General features: G+C 36.1%; 1 protein-coding gene and 1 long non-coding RNA gene across 9 annotated transcripts in view; one reads left to right on the forward strand and one right to left on the reverse strand.

The window, feature by feature from the left end:
• Positions 1-2,496: 2,496 nt before the first annotated feature.
• The window catches only part of MKLN1 (muskelin 1), a 322,083-nt gene continuing 306,052 nt past the window's right edge, over positions 2,497-18,527 (reverse strand). For all 8 annotated transcript variants that reach the window (XM_079150174.1, XM_079150175.1, XM_079150170.1 and 5 more), the window contains one exon: positions 2,497-11,245. In XM_079150174.1, the coding sequence (XP_079006300.1) occupies positions 11,124-11,245 (122 nt within the window). In that variant the 3' untranslated portion in view covers positions 2,497-11,123. The remainder of the gene's footprint in view (positions 11,246-18,527) is intronic.
• Positions 12,986-18,527, forward strand: part of LOC306667537 — a 146,278-nt gene continuing 140,736 nt past the window's right edge. The window contains exon 1 of the long non-coding RNA XR_013765595.1: positions 12,986-13,323. This is a non-coding gene — a long non-coding RNA (uncharacterized lncRNA). The remainder of the gene's footprint in view (positions 13,324-18,527) is intronic.

The following is an 18,527-nucleotide window of genomic DNA, read 5'->3' on the forward strand; positions in this document are numbered from 1 at the left end:
ACAAATACAAAGCCAGCTCTGTTCTGCCCATAAGATCTGCTTACTCGTCAGGAGAGACTTGCCTGGCTGTTCTCCAGATACCTAGTGGAGGAGGAGGTTCAGGGAAGGCCTCAGATGATTCCGATTCTTTCATCTCCAAGGGTGGTGGTGCAGTTCGCTCAGGGCTTCAGGATTGCTAGACAAAAATCCCTTCCATTCGTCTTCACCATTTAGTTTACAGAACATTTTAACAGTGTCTAGGGAGCTGGCACCACTCTAGGGAAATGAGGTGCAGAGACGAAGTGTTCTCTTACACAGCCATTTAAATGGTAGTCTTAGTTCCTAGACTCCATCTTTTCTCTTCAGGCCCACATTCTTAAACACTGCCTTCATGCCTGAGTTCCAGCAGTTTATTTCTAGAATGCAGTATCTGTTAACATGACTTTCATTTGGGAATTCTGAAAGGCCACTCCACCCTGAAGGGGTGGGTCAGAGTTGGGCCTGGGTATTATGAGGTTAACTTCACGAATGCCAAGGATACCGGAAGGAGTCCAAATGCCAGGACTTCCTGCAGGGCCCTGGCCCCGCTCAGGCACACTGTTCTGAGTGACGGTTTATTGAAGGCCACAAACGCTGAGACTACTCTTCCTGAACGGGGCACTGACCCTCAGTTGGCATTTTAAATGGTATGCCTCTTTTGTCATTTGCAACCTCCCTATCCTATGAGCTCCCTCGCAAACCACTCACTTCTGTACCCACAAAGGAGAAAACTAGATAAAGGCCTGTCTACTCTAAATGAATTCTAGTGATAAATACTGAGCATTTTTCAAAGACCTTGGTGAGATAAGCAAAGTCAATGGGACCCTAGCAAAGACCATCTGCTGCTAGTATTCACTTACAAAATCGAGACTGCCCAAGGCAACTGGAAGTCGGTGGTAGATGTGGAGGTAAATGGGATTCCTGGCTCTTGGACTACCATCCTATTGGCGAAGTTCAGAGGGCTGTTGTATAATGAGTGCCATGTATACTGCCAAGTGTCCTCAGCTCCCCAATCATCAAAACTTGCTAGCAGTGCTAGCCAAGACCCTTTTATCTAGTTCTCTCCTCCCTGTAAGGAAAATGTCTCTGGCAAGGCCATCTATCTGATTGCCCTTGCTTTTCCTGGGTTTGAGAACCTAGCAGGAAGGTCCCCTGCAGAAGCTACAGAGCAGCTTAACTCTAAGCACCCTGCTCTGTCGCCCTCTTCCCTATGCCATTAAAAGCTCCACTCTCTTTCTTTTCTGCTTGCGACTTGTAACAGGCAAAGGAAGATGGAAGTACGGGCACACCTGGCCAAAAAGTGGCAATTTGCAGCCTCTGTACATAGGCTTACTGAACTGGTGCAGTTGGCACCTCAACGATGTTTAGCACTAAGCCTTTGCTCACTGCTGTCTTTCCACTAGAAGACAGTGACGGATATGTCAAGGGTGGTGTCCTACGTTTTGAGCCCTTTGTGTCAATTCTTTGGACAATTAACCAAGGAAAGGTCAATTCCTTACCTTATCACGGCACCTCATGTTTTCCTGTTTTTAGAACACAATGAAATGTTACTTTTGAGCCACACATAGAGTACACCCTAGAAGTGAAAGCTGTGCAGCAAGAGATGGCTTGATTTATAGGTTGAGAAAACATAATCTCCACACTGAAATGTACGACCACAGGGCCAAACCAGGAGATGACCTCCCTGTTATTCTGAGGCCATACAGAAAGTTCACACAACTCAGCTCTGACAAGTCAGGGCCTTTAAATAAAGGCACAGTCTGAGTTATTTTTTTTTCCAAACATGGAAACACCTGCAGGCTCTCACCCTTTACTATCTTTTCTACAATTTTCTATTTCAGTCTAGTGTTTTCTTCTAGTTCCTAACCGGTATAAGTATGACCCCTTAAGACTTGGGAAACGAGTCCAAATTCACAAAACAGATCCCCACCAAAAAAAAAAAAAAAGCTTGTGATTAAAAGAAGATAGACAAAATATGAACTAATTTGACTGTAGTGTGCTTTACCATGAGCTATATCCCCAGCTCTTTAAATTTTGAGACAGGGTCTTATGAAGTTGCTAAGGCTTGCCTTGAACTTAGGCATCCTCTTGCTCAGGGACTGAACCCAGAAGTGTTTAATTACTCAGCCACATCACATCCCCTTGGTATTTCTTATTTTGAAATGGGGTCTAAGTTGCTTAGAGTCTTGCTCAGCTACTGAGGCTAGCTTTAAACTTGTGATCTTTCTGTCTCAGCTTCCCAAGTCACTGAGATTACAGGCATGCACTATTGTGCCCAGCTCCACCAGTTTGTTTTTTTTTAATGAAAAGTTCTCTCAGAAACTCTGAGCTCAGCCAATGGTTCTTTATCTGAGCAGTCTCTAAGGAAAACACCCAAAGGTCCTTCTACACTGTATCATTTTCATCTCTGGAAGACTGAATAAAACACATTTTAAAAGCTGACTTCAGAGTAGTTTTGGCAAACACAAGACATCTTGCAGTGTCCATATATAACTTTTTATTAAGAAAATGAACAAAATACATTCTTTCTCCATATGTACATTACATACAACATAATTCTACAATTGCAAGTGTTCAGCAGATCACTCAAATTTACTCACAAAGTAGTGATAACATACGTACCAAACCTGGGATCAGAAAATTACCTGTACTTAAAACGTCCATATGGATTGGACAAAAGGTAAACCAGAGAGGATCACGAAGGGGATGGGGAAGACCACAGAACATAATATAGCCCAACAAGACGTTAAAACAACTGATGTTAGAATTGGAAATCTGACACCCAAAAAGCACTTCTTTAAATTCTCCAAATAGCTCTTGACGGCTTCCAGGGTGCTTTGTGAATTCTGTTCCTGATTCAGGTACTTGAGGATACAGTCTAACCCCATACTACAGTCTTATCTGAAATGTTACTGAGGTGCAAAACTAGTCAAGCTTAGCTGGTGTTTAGACTTATGGACTCCTTTCAGTTGTGTTCATTTTGTATGTATTTTGTTTTGCTCTGAAAAAAATTAACTCTACCTTTTTGAGTGTGGGTTTAATTTTGGCCATATAATGAAGTGCATCACAAACAGAAGGCTCCTCACAGTCTGAACAAATTCCATATACCTAAAGAGCTTAAAAATTCAAATGAGTCTCAAGGACAATATTTCCAATGACCTAAACAAGGCATCTCTCCATACCTACCGTTCAGGCTTAAAGATAACTTATTAACATCATTATTTTCTGACTGTCCAGAAGAAGATAATTCTTAAGGAACATAAGTAAGGGTGGGATATACACTTGCTGCCTGGGCCTTCCTACATGTGGTAGAAGACACTGAGGATGGCTCTGATAACTTTTTTTTTTTTTTAAACCTTTTCTGGACTTTGCCATTTTTGGTAATGGAAAGAAGTCAGAAAAAAGCAAGTGAAGAGGTCTCATCAATTAACAAGGGCTTTCCTTCTTTACACTTAGCAATTTCCTAGTTTTCTATGATGAGCATATTTTTATAATCACAAAATCAATACATTATTAAAGTCACATAAATGGAATTTACACACTCCAACTGTCAAATGAGACAGCATGTTTCCCAGAAGGATAAGGTTCCCCTAGTGATGGCGGAGCTTCATCTTCTCCATCTAATTTCCAGTCCAACTTTGGGTTTTGAAGACCTTTTTCTGTCAAAAGGGATCTTAGTTTCTGGCCACTAAGTACTTCTAGTTCATAAATGAGCTGACTTTAAAAAAACATTCTAACATCTTTCCCGAGCTGCTTATAAATATGTCATTTTGAAAAGACAGAATACTATTTGTTTTAAAGACTAAGACAAAGATGTTTTCTGCTTAGTTTTCCTGTATTATTATTCTAAGACTGAAGACTCCGTTGTACATAGTGGTAGTAAGGGAAGGAATCTTTTTAAGCACACTTGCATGTGCATACACACACACACACACACACACACACAGAAACCTGCTCACAGAAACTGAGCTGAAAACTATACATAAAGGATAATTCACACTTTCTAATTAATTTCAAAAGACATTTCACACCAGTCAAAAAAGTAGGCTGGCTTACAGAGTAACACAGTCAACAGCATCTCTTGCTCATGCTAAATGTAATGGTTAGGAAAGGTAAATCCACTTTTATTTTTCTAAACAGATGCTTTACAATTGAGGAAGAAAGCCACTTATAATTGGTCAGTCATCAAAATCATTTTTTCTGGGAAAGAAAAAAAACTCAAGATTAAGTATATGACTTAAAAAAAATGCCTTCCCTTACAGAATACTTCTCATATTTAATCTTATATTTTGGACTTTGATATCTTATCAAATTTGGGGTTGGGCTGACAATGATTTTCCTGTGTCACAACTTTGTATTTAGTGCTTTTATGAGTGTAGCTAACATGTATGTAAAACAAAGCAAAGCCTTTACAAAGATAAAAGTACCCTGGGACCTCTAAAGGATGCAATTAAAAAATATGAAGTCACACATCTCTGTCCTCAGTGGTCAGAAGGTAAGCAGGGCTGGGGATGTAGCTCAGTGGTAGAGGCTTGCCTAGTATGTGGGAGGCCCTGGGTTGATCCCCAGCACCACAAACAAATAATCAAAAAAAATAAAAGGTAAATACAGCAATTATAATGCAACATGCTGAAGAGTCACTTGCAAATACATGCTGGGTATACCCCTGATGGTCTAAGATTCTCTCTTTTGTTTCAAGTGAATTTGTAAAGTTATGCCAGTTGCAAGGGATTTGGGGCTTATTATAGATACCTTCTATAATCAATCAATCACTTCACAGATGTGGAGAAGACTTAGAGAATAAACCAAAATTATCAAATACCTCTTATATCCAGGATTCATGTACTTCTTGGCAAAGCAGAATAGACACAAGACCCTGGGATTATATATGATTAATTCATTTCAAAGCATGAAAATTAATGTCAGGTCAGTTCCATATAAGTTCTAAGTTATACATGAAGTGATAATTCCTATTTTAAAAGCCTAACAAATGAACACCAATCTAATGATACTAGCTAACTGTAAGAAAGATTTTCCTGAGATGTGCTAATAAAGCAAAGAAATAAAACTTAAAACTGGCTCCTTGAGCAGCTCCTTAATCTCACACACAGGGCTGTTACATACATCAGTGTGTTTCCCCTGCCAGTTAATATGGCATTCATTAAGTAGTGACTGAAAGTGAAAAGGGGTATTCTCCTCAAGCTGGTATTTGTGTGGCAGACAGCTCAGAATTCTCAAATCACTGCTGGGAATGCCAGCATCACAGATGGTCCAGAGCCATGATGCAGCAAGTGCTTAAACTAGATGAATAAACAAGTCTTTGGGGAGATCAGGAACTGCATGCTAAAAATGTTTTATTGCTAGTTTTCCCTCTGGATCCTTATCCAAAAAATGTACATAAAAAAAACTGCTCATCTACTTTAAGATCTACAGCTCATTACACTGGAGTTTCTGTTTTATTTTAAGATCTCCAACAACTATTTGAGAGAAGAGGTGAAAGGTAACTAACAAAGACATGTTGTTTTCCAAAGACTAGTCATAATAACTGAATTCTAGACACATGAGCTCTGATTCTTTTTGAGTCTTTTCCCTAGTACTGCATTAATGAAAATTATTCAGGGTTAAAAATGAAGAGCTTTCTGTTTCATTTATATTTCAAAACTTCAAACTCATGAAGTTACTACCATTTTCTCTTTTTCAATGTATCCTCATTCTCTTCAGCTCTGTTTCTGAGGTTCAATACATCAAAGTTGGGCTGGGAGTATAGCTCAGTGGTAGAGCACTTGCCTGGCACATGTGAGGCACTGAGTTCCATCTTCAGCACCACATAAAAATAAAATAAATAAAATAAAGGTATTTTAAAAAGTCAAAATAGGGCATTGCATACACTCATGTTGCTTCAACAGGAGACAAAAAGGAAAACACATGATCTCATAACTGTGATTTCTTACAACTGGTTTCCTTCCCTCCCAAACGCTTTCCTCTCTCACCACCTTTTCTTGTTGACTCTAGTTCTCAGATGACATTCACGTAAAATTCTGATTTTAAGCAAACTCAACAGTGTTTGGGGGACATGATTGTATAAATATAATTTCTAAATGATGACTCTAATGTAGAAGATCGACTAGAACCATCTTGTTTTTTGTGTTAAGTAGTGACCTGGGATCCTGTTCAAGATACTACTTGACAGAAAAAGATAACGAGTTTCCCATGAGGTTTCTTCTCTCATTTACTCTAGTCTCTAATGACTCCTTAAGACAAGGACTATAGACATCCCTGTCAGATGATTTCATCACTGGCTATATGACTAAGAATGAAATTTGTCATTTGGAATTGTATCAAGAATTCACATTCTTGAGGGGAAGAAACATTGATATGGCCATTTTATTTTTATTTGGGGGAAAAAAGTGAATACCCATCATTTTCATGGCAGTTAAAGCTATTTCTAATATTCAACTACATCAGAAATCAAATGTCAATTCTTAACACACATTCCAATTTTAACAGAAAATCAACACTACTCATGGGAGATGGGACCAAGGGCGGGGAGTAGAGGGATCAAAGTACAATAAATTGCTGGGGAGATAGCTCAGTTGGTTGAGTGTTTGCCTTGCAAGCACAGGGTCCTGGGTTCAATCCCCAGGACCACAAAAAAAAAAAAAAAAAAAAAAAAGGTACAATAAAAAGAAAATAGGCAAATGAAAATTCTGGCATGCTGAATTCCATGAGTTCTCTTATAAAATTTACACTCTACCAATAGATCTTTGATGATAACGCTTAGTGCCAGGAAAAAGAAGCCACCACAGGCTCCTTCATAAGAGCTGCTCTGCAAAGCCATCACTGCTATTCCCCAATTAAAATGACATGAATGTTCTTATAGCAATATCAAAATGTTACTTCTTTAATGATATACATTTTAGAACTTCACTATTCTTTTGTCATAAACAAGGATAACAGAGCATATCTGCTTCAAAATGATGCTGACCTGTTTTTTCCAAGCACTACAATTGTCCTAAGCAATGCCACAGGAAATCTAGGAAGTCCAGGGCTAAAAAAGTCAAGAAAAAAGTTAAATTAGCTTAGAAAAATAAGTGGAAACACAATTCACAGTATTTGGTGAATAGGAAGAACTGAAGGTTAAAAAAATCAAGTATAAATAAAAACTACGAAACAGGATTGAGGAAAACAAAAAGAGCATTTGGTGAAATCAATAACTATAATGATTCCCCTGCCCAAACAAACTTTGGCAATGTCATTCAGCTGAGCTAGTTGGCTCAATATAATTTCAAACAACTTAGAAACTATGATTCTCAAATGACATTATCTCTAGGCCAGAAAGTTTGGATTACCAATTAGCATTATGACAAATCATATGGAGATATAAGCCACAACCTAACCCACAAAATAATGTTATTTGTCTAATAAGGAAAACAAAAATCTTTGTGTTAAAGAACCCAAAGATAATCTAACAGTATTGTCATATGCAGACCTCCATGATACTCCTCCAGCTACCGACTTTTTTGGGGAGGCTGCACATCCTTGACCATGGTCTAATTTCAACTTGGTAGAAATTTAGCCAGAAATTTTGGCAAGGGGATGAGAATGTGAATCAATAAGGATTATTAAGAAGTGTTAGAGAGTACATATTTTTATAGTTGTATGACTTTGTTTAGAGTGCACATTGTAATGATCTCCTCTCATAGAAATCACTTCGAACCATAATCCTCAAAACATTGTGCAACATTTAGTCAAGGATTTCACAAAACTTTCACTCTGGAAGTAATCCAATGACTCACCATTACCAATGAATTCCATGTAGTGTTAAGAATAATTACAGGGTAACATCCTTGTGTAATTACCATAATATTAAAACTCAGGGAATAAAATTAGGAAAACATTTGTGCTTTTTGACCCATTAAGTATCATTCTTAATCTCCCACAAAATGATTAAGTGTCTTAAACTAGTTTTCATTTGTAAGTAAGATTTTAAAATCCTGTTTTATTAAACAAAACTGTTAATGTGTATTTCTACACAGCATTTTCTTTTTTTGGTGGTACTGGGGACTGAACCCAGGAAGCTTCTACTACTAAGCTACACCCCACAATGCTAGTATTTTTGTTTTTTGTTTTTTGGAGACAGGGTGTCCCTAAGGTGCCCAGACTGGCTTCCTCCAAACAGCTGGGACTGCAGGTATGACAAGACTTAAGCAGATGTGAAGAGATCCACTGGAATGACAAATTGCCAAACACTTATAAACAATATACATATTTCACTCACAAATGCAGCTTTCCAAGCTTAAAGAATCACTGACAAGATTTTCTATGAGAATGTTTATAATGTTTTCTATCAGATTTTACTTATTAGACATGGACAGATCAGCTTTAGTATAAGCCAAAATCACAACTAAAAAGATGCCCTTGATAAAGGTTAACACTTGGAGATCTAGTTTATTTTTGGTTGAAAATAATATATTCCACTGGGGAAAAAGAGAAATGGGAATGAGGTTGAAGCTAGGGATAAAACTGAGCAAATTATATCTTACCAATTAATGTGTCTAAATCATCAGCCAGGTGCTTAAATTTGCTACTAAGCTAGAATGAACGGATTTTTAAGTAATAGAGCATATATTTGACTATCTAAATACCAAATTAGATTATTTAAATTATAATACACTGTTGGAATTCTTAGAAATGTACATGGAACTAAACATGCTCCAAACTGGAGTTCTGATATGAAATGGTGTGAGCAATGTGTCTATCTTGAAAGTGGATATTAGAAGCCCTAATATTCTCTGCAGTCTTTCCTGGCACTGTTCCATTAAATCCCAAGGTACAGATGCTAACTTTTCTAGTCAGTTCTCTCCTCAGTAAGTCCACCTCATGTAGGCAACATTAAGTATCTCACCATGATTCAACAGCATTTAAACATGGTAATTAAAAATATTCCAGAAACAAAGGGGAAAATTCCACTTAAATAAAAGGAAAGATGAAATTAAAATAGGTATATATTAAAAAAAAAACTTGAGAAAAATATTTAGGGAAAAGCAAAGACAAAAATCACTCCAGTTAAGAACTGAATTTTCTCCAAATAATATGGAGACTGAGGAATTGATTTTTAAAAAATGGAAAAAAAAAAAAAAAAAAAAAAAAAAAAAAAAAAAAGGCACTGTAAAAATAAATGGTGAAGGGTAGCAAAATTTCATTTGGTAAATGTTTATAAAGTGCCAGAATTCACAGTAACCAAACTAGAGTCTTTAAATTTTGTCAGTCTTATCAAGTTCAAGTTCTTTCCTGTCAACCTTCTGACTTGCAGTTATTTCCACAAAATGAGATTCAATGTGCTATAATATTAGTGATATTAGTATTTTATGTTCAGTAAGAATTCAGGGGAATTCTTTCATGACAACTGTACAAGTCTAAATAGAATAAATTTACTCAGTTGTATAGTAAATGAATTATTGTGTATCTATACAATTTGGCATTTGCTGAATTACACAGTATACTTTTCACAAGATAAGGTACACACCTAAATATTTAATAAATCACTATTATTGTTTGGGATGCTTGAAAGTCAAAAAGTCCATGATTCAAGCCCAGAACTCACAAAAATATATTTCTGTTCATCCCCAAAAGAAGTAATAAAGAGAATGAAAAGATATCTCAAAATCTCATTCCTATACATGATACTTTTTGAAAGTGCAAGTCAATTTCTTCCCTATCTAGTGAGCCCTCATCTTGCTACTCAGGGACATAGCTCTACAAAGTCATCCACTCTCAAAAGCTGAGAGACGGACATTATATTGAGTCTACCTTCAGCATGGTGGTATTAGTTGCATGAGGCACACTTTTTGAGCAAATGTGAGCCCTAGCTAGATGTAGGTTTCTCATATTACATTCCACAACACCTCATGGGAAAATATACACCCCAATCCTACACAAAAGTGGAACTGTGGAAAAGTTCATCTGTTTTAATTTTGTTTATTTTATTTTCCTTTTCTCCACTTAAAAAAGCCTGATCTATATGCTTAATGAAATGCTTATCAGCTGTATACTGAGTAAGCAAAAACTATTATACTTAAAAATACCAGTATTTAGAAGTAGATACAGGGAGATGCAAGGAAAAAAAAAAAAAAAAAAAAAAAAAAAACAAAGCGCAGCTCTAGAAGCCTGCCCTCCCAAAGGAAACTACTACATACACATAGCACAAAGGATAAATGAGAGTCCTGGTTCTGCACAGCTCCACCAGAGGAAAGAGTTTTTTTCTTTTAAAATTGCTAAAAAGGTATCAATGAACACATTAATTACTACTGGATCTCTCTTGCTGGTCATTTTTAGAATGGCTCTTAAAGTTTATAATCTTCTTTTTCAGGTTTCTGTGACTTAAAGCCAAATGCTACTATAATATCTACTATAAAATATATCATTATAGAAACATTATATACCAATCTCTGGTAGAGAACCTGGGTCAATCTTGGGTTTCACTTTTTAGTTCTATGGCAAGAAGTGCAAATTGGAGCTCTTTATCCTGTCTACTGTTTAATGTAATACGAGACAAGTCAACATAGACACATATATCACCTTAACATACATCAACTGTTCTACAGAACTATATACCTGTTACGAATGAAGAGGTCAACTAGTGACACCACTTACAAGCAGTTGTACTATGTGAGGTAAAGTGAAGGGAAAGAGGAGAAAGAGGAAATAAAGACCAAATAATCCAACAACAAAACCCAAAATTCTTGTAGCACTCAATCTATTAATATGCTGTTCCCCCAATTAAAAAAAATGAAATAAAAATCTGAAAAGGGTAAACTGCCTAATTTTTTTAATATTCATTATTCTTAAAAGTTAAAGAAAAATATGTATATTTAAATGGAAAGTATACCAATTTCACTTTATTAGCCTAATTCAGGAATAAGATGAGGAGAATGGGGTTGAGGTCAAGTATGAAGGAAGAGGGTTAAAACTTGTGATGGTAAAGATCCCTTTAAACTCCGGCACAGTCCTTAATCACTGCAGCTTCACCTCAGTCAACAGAGTTGCAATCCAAAACACTGAAAGCAGACTCTCATTTTCTGTATCTGTGCTCGGCGACTCTTCAGTTACAGCGTGATGAGGTCTACCAGGTTGCCTTTAGGAGGAGTCATGCTGTCGGGAAAGAAATTTACTAAGGTGTCAAAGAGCTGAGTTCTTTGAGCATAGGTGTGATCCACATCCGAAAAGCCTGGTGAAGAAGAGATAACAAAGAAACTCATCCACTGTGTTTAAAACTCTACACCTAACTGAAAAGTTAGCTGAAACCAGCAGCAAGGTATACTGGAAAAAGCAAAATCAAATCAGGTTTCAAAACCAGAGACACTACTAATGTGGTCTCAGTTCTACTACCCAGCAGTGGTGTGGCAGTATCAACCTCCTTCTGGCTTTTAGCACTTCTGTTTCCTTGGGTGTAAATCTGTGATAATCCTGTTCACTTCGTAACATTATTGGGCAGATTAAATGCAATTCCATGATAAGCACCTAGCATAAAGATTGGCACTCTGATCATTATATAATATTGATTTTTCTTCCTTACCAAATTTTTCATCTGCTAATCCACTGAGGAAATTCCACTCCTCTTTTCTGACTTTTTAATGCTTCTGACACACTAAATTTTTTACAATAAAAATATGATAAAATTACAATGAAACGGATCTTCAGAAAGTGGTCTAAAGTCACTAAGACCTTGAGAGCTGGAAGAACTATCAGAGAACCAAGTAAAAATGTAGACAACTGAGAGAAAGTAATACATGTGTAAGAGGCAGAATGGTACCTAGCAGCAAATTCCACACTGTGGTACTACGTACCAGGCTCTACATTAAGCACACAGTACACAAGAATGATGAATGCTTTCATCCACATAAATATTAGAAAGTGAATGATAGTCTTAAAAGGTGGATATGGTTAACCTAAAGAATTCCCCCCTCTTAACCTCTAGCAGACAATTAATTTTCAAGTTCACATCAACTAATGCAATATTCAGTTAGCTGCCTCCTTCTTTTAATCAGAAGGTATACTGGTCTCAGGTGCTACAAATTTCTTACACACCAATGAGGTATTTAAATAACAAAATAAATGATCCTTCCATTCCTGAATGGAATGTGACATTCACATGTCACATGGCTGACATGTGAGCCCTATTGAGTGCCATACAGAGTTATTTATACTATGATGGTTCCATGGAGACTGTTTCAAATCAGCCTGATTTCCATTCAACTTAGAAAAGAGTTATAGGTCTGATCTGTTTTGGTCTTGTCAAGAACAGGAATAGAACATACTATTGTCAAGGATACCAGTTTCCTGAAAGGAAATAAACAATGCCTCAAGAATGATACATTCCTTCTTATTTAAAAAAATTATTATTTTTTTAAGGTGTTTTTTGTTTGTTTGTTTGTGTTTTTGGTGGTGTTGTGTATGTGAGGTAAGTACTCTACCAACTGAGCCATATCCCCAGCCCTATTTTTTTTAAGTTTGAGGGGAAAATGTTTCCTTTTTCAAGCTAAATTTAAGCTATAACAATGCCTACTATCATATCATGGGAATAAATAGAAAGTATTAACAAAGCTTATGTCTGGTAAGATTATGGTCTTCTTTCTTGTATTATTCTTTCCTGTATTATGCTCTTCTGAATTTTCCAATCAGCTTTATTTTCAATTTTTTTATTTGAAAAATTTCAAATTCACAGGCAAGTTTCAAGAAGAGTAGAACATTCATATATATCCTTCACTTAAATCACAAGTGTTAACATTTTGCCAAATATGTTCTTACTGTATGTATGTATAGGCCCCATTCAATCTTTTTGTGGAACTACTTGGTCATAAATTTTATACATCTTTTTTTTTGAGCTCATTTCAGCTAGGAACAAGAATACCCCTTCATAACCATTATATATTAAATTCAGAAAAATTAACACTGATATCCAAGTTCCTCAGTGTTTTGTTTTTTTATGATAGATCTTTCTGAAGAGAACCTAAGTAGAATATGTTAAATCTCGGTTGTCTGGTATGATCAGATACAGCTTATGCAGTTTGGCCAGAATATTATAGAAGTGATACTGTATGTCCTTAGTATGTCAGTTCAGAAAGCATGAGGCTTGTCACAATTATCCATGTTAACTTTTTTTTGGCAGTACTTAGTACTTAGGGGTGTTCTACCATTGAGCTATAACCCCAGCACCCCCCACACACCATTTTTTTTGGTACTGGAGACTTTTTTAATATTTTATTTAGACATGGGATCTCATTGAGTTGTTTAGGGCGTCGTTAAGTTGTTACGGCTGACTTTGAATTCGCAATCCTCCCGAGCCACTGGGATTGGAGTCCAGCACTTTTTTTGAGACAGGGTCTTACTAAGTGGCCCATGCTGGCATTAAACTTGCGATCCTCTCACCTCAGCCTCCCAAGTCACTGGGATTACAGGCATGCCCCACTGTACCTGGCTGAATGATACTAACTTTGCTCATGTGGTTGAACCAAATTTCTCCAGTGTAAAGTTGTTCTTGTCTACCTTTAAATTAATAAATTCTTCATGGGGAGATAGCCTGACACAGTATAAAGTATCTTGTTCCTTTCAATGATTTAGTAATCACTGATGATCCCCTGCCCCAGCCCTCCCATGGAGATGCTGGGAACTGAACCCAGGGCCTCACGCATGCTAAGCAAGTACTCTGAGACACTTCCCTAGCCCTTAATGATCATTCTTGCTGGTAATTTTTGAACCCTGCAATTCCTTCCACAATTGTTAGCTGACATTCTGTTTGTTATAAAGTGCTTTTTCTTCTACTCCTTCCATTTTATATATTTGTTTAGATCAGTAATATACTCCTGGATTCTTTTCTTATTCACTGTTATTATAGTCATCAATCATTTTGATAATCATGTTGTATCACATTTGGTCAATGAGAGTTCTTAAAAGTTGGCATCTGTACCTTCATGAAACATACCATTAATTTGAGGTACTTCCTTACTTTCTGATTCATCAAGACTGGAGATCACCTGTGCATAGCTATGGGGTCAGGTTTCCTCCAAGATGCCCTGATTTCTTTCCATGGCAAATGAAGCCCAGGATCAGTTATGCTAGTTGCTAAGATATCATCGTTTCTGGGTCTATACATTTACACACTTCTTTTTAAACAAAATCATGAATTCATATTTTTATTGCTAATTTCATTTTTTAAAATCCCACCAGTACTCTTCCTGTTTTTATCCCATCCCATATCTTCTAGCAACAATATAACATTTACTCATTTGCTTAACTTAAAAAAAAAAAGAGTTCTAGAATTACCATGCTTATACTACTACCAACAGAATATGTAACCTAAATGCCATACTAAAACAGTTTTTTCCCCCTACTGTAAGATTATGTTACCAATTTCATAAAGGGGTTTGTTTTTGTATGTATCAACTTTAGGGTTTTTCTCTTCTTTATTTTGTTTTGAATTTGTAAAAATACATGGTATGTTACATTTTTAATAGATTATATTAATTCTGTAATGAACTCTAGTGAAGTAATATTTCCATCACATCATACGATTTGAGAGGGAAACATTAAGTTAACACTATGTGTCAGATACTTCATGTGTCACCATATTATAATGTTACAAAAATAATGTAGTAGTACCTAAACTCCACTTTCAGATAAGAGGAAGTAATCTGGTAACTTAGTAAGTTCTCACAGTTGGTAAGAAAAGAGAATGTGAATCTCTGTTCTGCCTGACTCCAAAGCCCATGTATTTATTTTTATTAACTCATATTTATTGAGTGCTTCAATTGCAGGGCAATGTGCTATGCATGTTCATTTAACCCTAAAATGTATCCTTTTATTTTTGTTTACTACTTACAAATGAGGAAAGTGAGCCTCATACAATCATTAGATGAACAGTTAAATTACGGCAGGTCCCTATTATGGAATATATATCACTTCACAAGAATATGAAGATCCATATCATTAAGTTTTATAAAAAATTATGCTGCAAAATGCTCTGACATTATATAATAAAACCAGCACATACAAATACACATTTCTATGTGTGAAAGTATATAGTCAATCTTGATGATTCAGATTCCATATTTGCGAATTCACTTTATCGCTAAAATTTACTTGTAACCCTCAAATCAAGGCTCGTGGCACATTTTTGTGGACATTCATAGACATGTGTAGAGCGACAAAATATGTGAGTTACCACATGCACATCCCCAACTAAGGTGAATTATGTTCTACCTTCAGGGTTTAATTCTCATACTAAACACAAGCGCCCTTTCACACTTGGTGCCACATTTGTATGATTTTGTGGGTGACGATGCTGCTTAAAATGGCCCCCCAAGTACAGTGCTGAAGTACTGTCTACTGTTTCTAAGTGTAAGAAGGCCTGATGTAACCTTCATTCAGGTATGAATTATAGTGCTGCTGACCATTAGTTCAATGTTAATGAATCAACAATATACATTAAACAGGAAAACTTTAAACAAAAACACATATAAGTCAAGGTTATGTATTGACCAACTAAAAGAACATTTTGACCAGAGGCTCACAGAAACCTAACTCTGAATTTCCCATAGGAACAATGTTCCACATTCACTAAATCATTGTTCCTGTGACTTCAAAAACATAATTACTTTGAATAATGAGAATGAACTGTATCTATAATAGTCTCTTTATATAGATGTGTATATGGAAAGATCTCCTAGAAATGGCAGGAGATACAGTGATTACACTGGAAGGTAGGGGACAGAGCCTGAGGAAAGTTCTCTAGGGAGAATCCTAAACTTTATCTGTAGTCAATGTTTTTTGTTTTTTGTTTTTTTTTTCTTTTAAACCACACTGGAAAGGTAGTAATGTAATACTAGTAACATACTTGCTCCTAATCACCATTTCTCTCTCACTTTGTTTTCACCATAAAATGGAAAGAGTAACAGTGGGCTGGAAAAGCTCCATGAGAAGCAGTTAACAGTCTATGATTTGGAGACTGAGCTCTGAAGGACTAATGACAGGGTTTGACTCCTGGCTTTGCTACTCACTAGCACTATTCCTGAGCAAGTAACTTTAGTCTGTGTCCAAGAGTTTGTACACACAAGAGGACAACATACTTACTTCACAGGGTTACTGTGGGGACTAAATGAGTTATGACATGCTAAGTGGCTAGAATAACACCTGGCCCCACAGTAAATGCTCAATAAATATTGATTAGCTATCACTCTATTACTATACTATGGTTGAAGACAATGACTGCTCTAAAAGGAAGTTGATCTATTAGGAATATACTTTTAACACCCTACACACACTGGCTGGTCTTTCCTGTTTATGGTAAAGGAGAAATTGTAAGAATTTTAATTCTTCTACTGGCATATGAATTTGTTTTTTAATCTATGTTTTCTGCTTCTAAGAGTAAACATTATTTATATAAAAGCCCCTGCTAACATGTAGGCTATAGAGGGAGGCTGAAGAAAATATCTTGCTGAAATAGGAGTTTGACAGACATAGCAAAAATATAAAGGTTAAAAGTACAAAGCTAATGTGAAATTCTTAAGGCTTCAAATTCATAAGTATCAACAGAGTACCCCAAAGCACTATACTTGAGACACAAAATGTTTTAAGCATTTGTCTGGATTCATATTTGGATATCATATTTAGACTGTAAACTTCTAGAGAGGTGTGAAGAATGAAAATGGCAACATGCACTACACACCAGATTTTTCCCACTTGTCAGACGCCTTGCTGAAAAGAGGCTTAATTGCTCCAATACTTTCTAGAAGACATGGCTCATAAAGTTAGCATAATGATTCAATTCAATCTCAAAGGTGCTTGCAGTCACCAAAAGCTTTAAAATAAAGATCCCTGGAGATTATCTGTCTCCAAAATCAGTCATTTTTCTAAAGTTAACACCAGTTATTTATAAAATCACTTTCCATTTGATTCTCTCAAATATTATAAATAGCATTAACATGTATTTTAATTTGGACTAAGAAGTTAAAATAAATTGGAACAATTCTGAAGGGAGTCTGAAAGTCTGGATGAGACCAACTTTTTTCCCCCCCGAGTTTAGAAAATGAAATATTCATCTATACAATGAAAGGTCTGATAACCTATTTTACATCAATTCTATTGTAAAAAGCAAAATAGTCTGACAAAATGAGAGCAAAAACCAAAATCACTAAATAAGCATGAAATCTTATAAAAAGTACCTACTTATAGCTAATATATCAAATTTATCATTATTAAAAGTAGCAGACAACCTGTGTTTGATATTTCACTATGCTGATTTCCATAATTATTTCATTTAATTCTCTAAACAAATCAGGTAAGACCTCTCATCAACTCTATCTACAGATAAAGAAAGTGATAACTAGAAAGAGCAAGGTCACGTTTGTGTGTTGGGGGCGTGGGGGTAAGGAAAGCACTGTACCAGTGAGTTACACTTCCAGCCCCAAAGTCACTTCTAAAATTAGCTAGAGGCAGAGCTGGTATCTAAACCTTAATTCTGACTGGTAACCACTGTGGTATACTTCAAGTTCCTAGCCACTAAAGTACTGTTTCCCTTCAGACAAGGTAGGAAACAAAGTCTCAGGAATTTTCCCTTTTTGTATTTTTCTGTTTGTTTGTATTGTTCTCTGTGTATCTGAGTTTTGTTCAGTATCCAAGTAAAACAAACTGTTCCTAACAAAATATGTTAGCTGGCAGGGAACAGGGCAAAGACAGCAAAAAGGAGTAGAGCTGAAGGTAGAATATTTGCTGATACCACGAAACATAATTCAAATTATTGTCAAGAAATTCTTGTTCCAAAGGCAAAAAATTAGCTAGAGATAATTTAGTACTCCACACCAATAAATAAAAATAATGGTCCTGGGCTGTGGTATCCATACACAACAAGGCCCATTCATTCAAACTGGGTATCTATGTGTTGGGTTTCCAATTTATGTATCACTAGGTTTCTGTTTCAAATATTGAAATTCAGCTGATAATGCTTACACCCTAGATTCTCCATTCTCACAGGATTGTGATTTGTAGTCGTCTGAAGACCTTTTCAAAAAGGACCTGAATGCATGAAATAGCACTAAACCATTATCTAAATTCTAGGAGATCCTACTGAAATCACATTTCACAGCAACCTGCCAGTTTAGTCCTGTGGAATCCTACATATTCTGGAATTAGAATTTAGGACTGGAGTTCCTTGATCAGTAGAGAAACCTCAATTACTTGCTATGGAAAAGAGAGGGCAAGAAACCAAGGAACATTCTTTTCCATTCCAGTGAAAAGCACAAAAATCACATATATATTAAAAACTGTGAGGAATAGTTAACCTTTTAGAGGGAAAAGACAAAGAAAGAAGAAATCAAAACCTGACATCCTCAAGTGTTATTTTATTCCATATATGAAAAGTAGTATTTATGTTATATGCACTGTAAAATTCCAACACTCTTACTCAACTCTAAGGTAAATAACAACAATACTGGTATCAACAGAATTAATATAAT

The sequence above is a fragment of the Sciurus vulgaris genome (genome assembly GCF_902686455.1).
Source record: "Sciurus vulgaris genome assembly, chromosome: 8".
NCBI classification, from domain to species: Eukaryota; Metazoa; Chordata; class Mammalia; order Rodentia; family Sciuridae; genus Sciurus; species Sciurus vulgaris.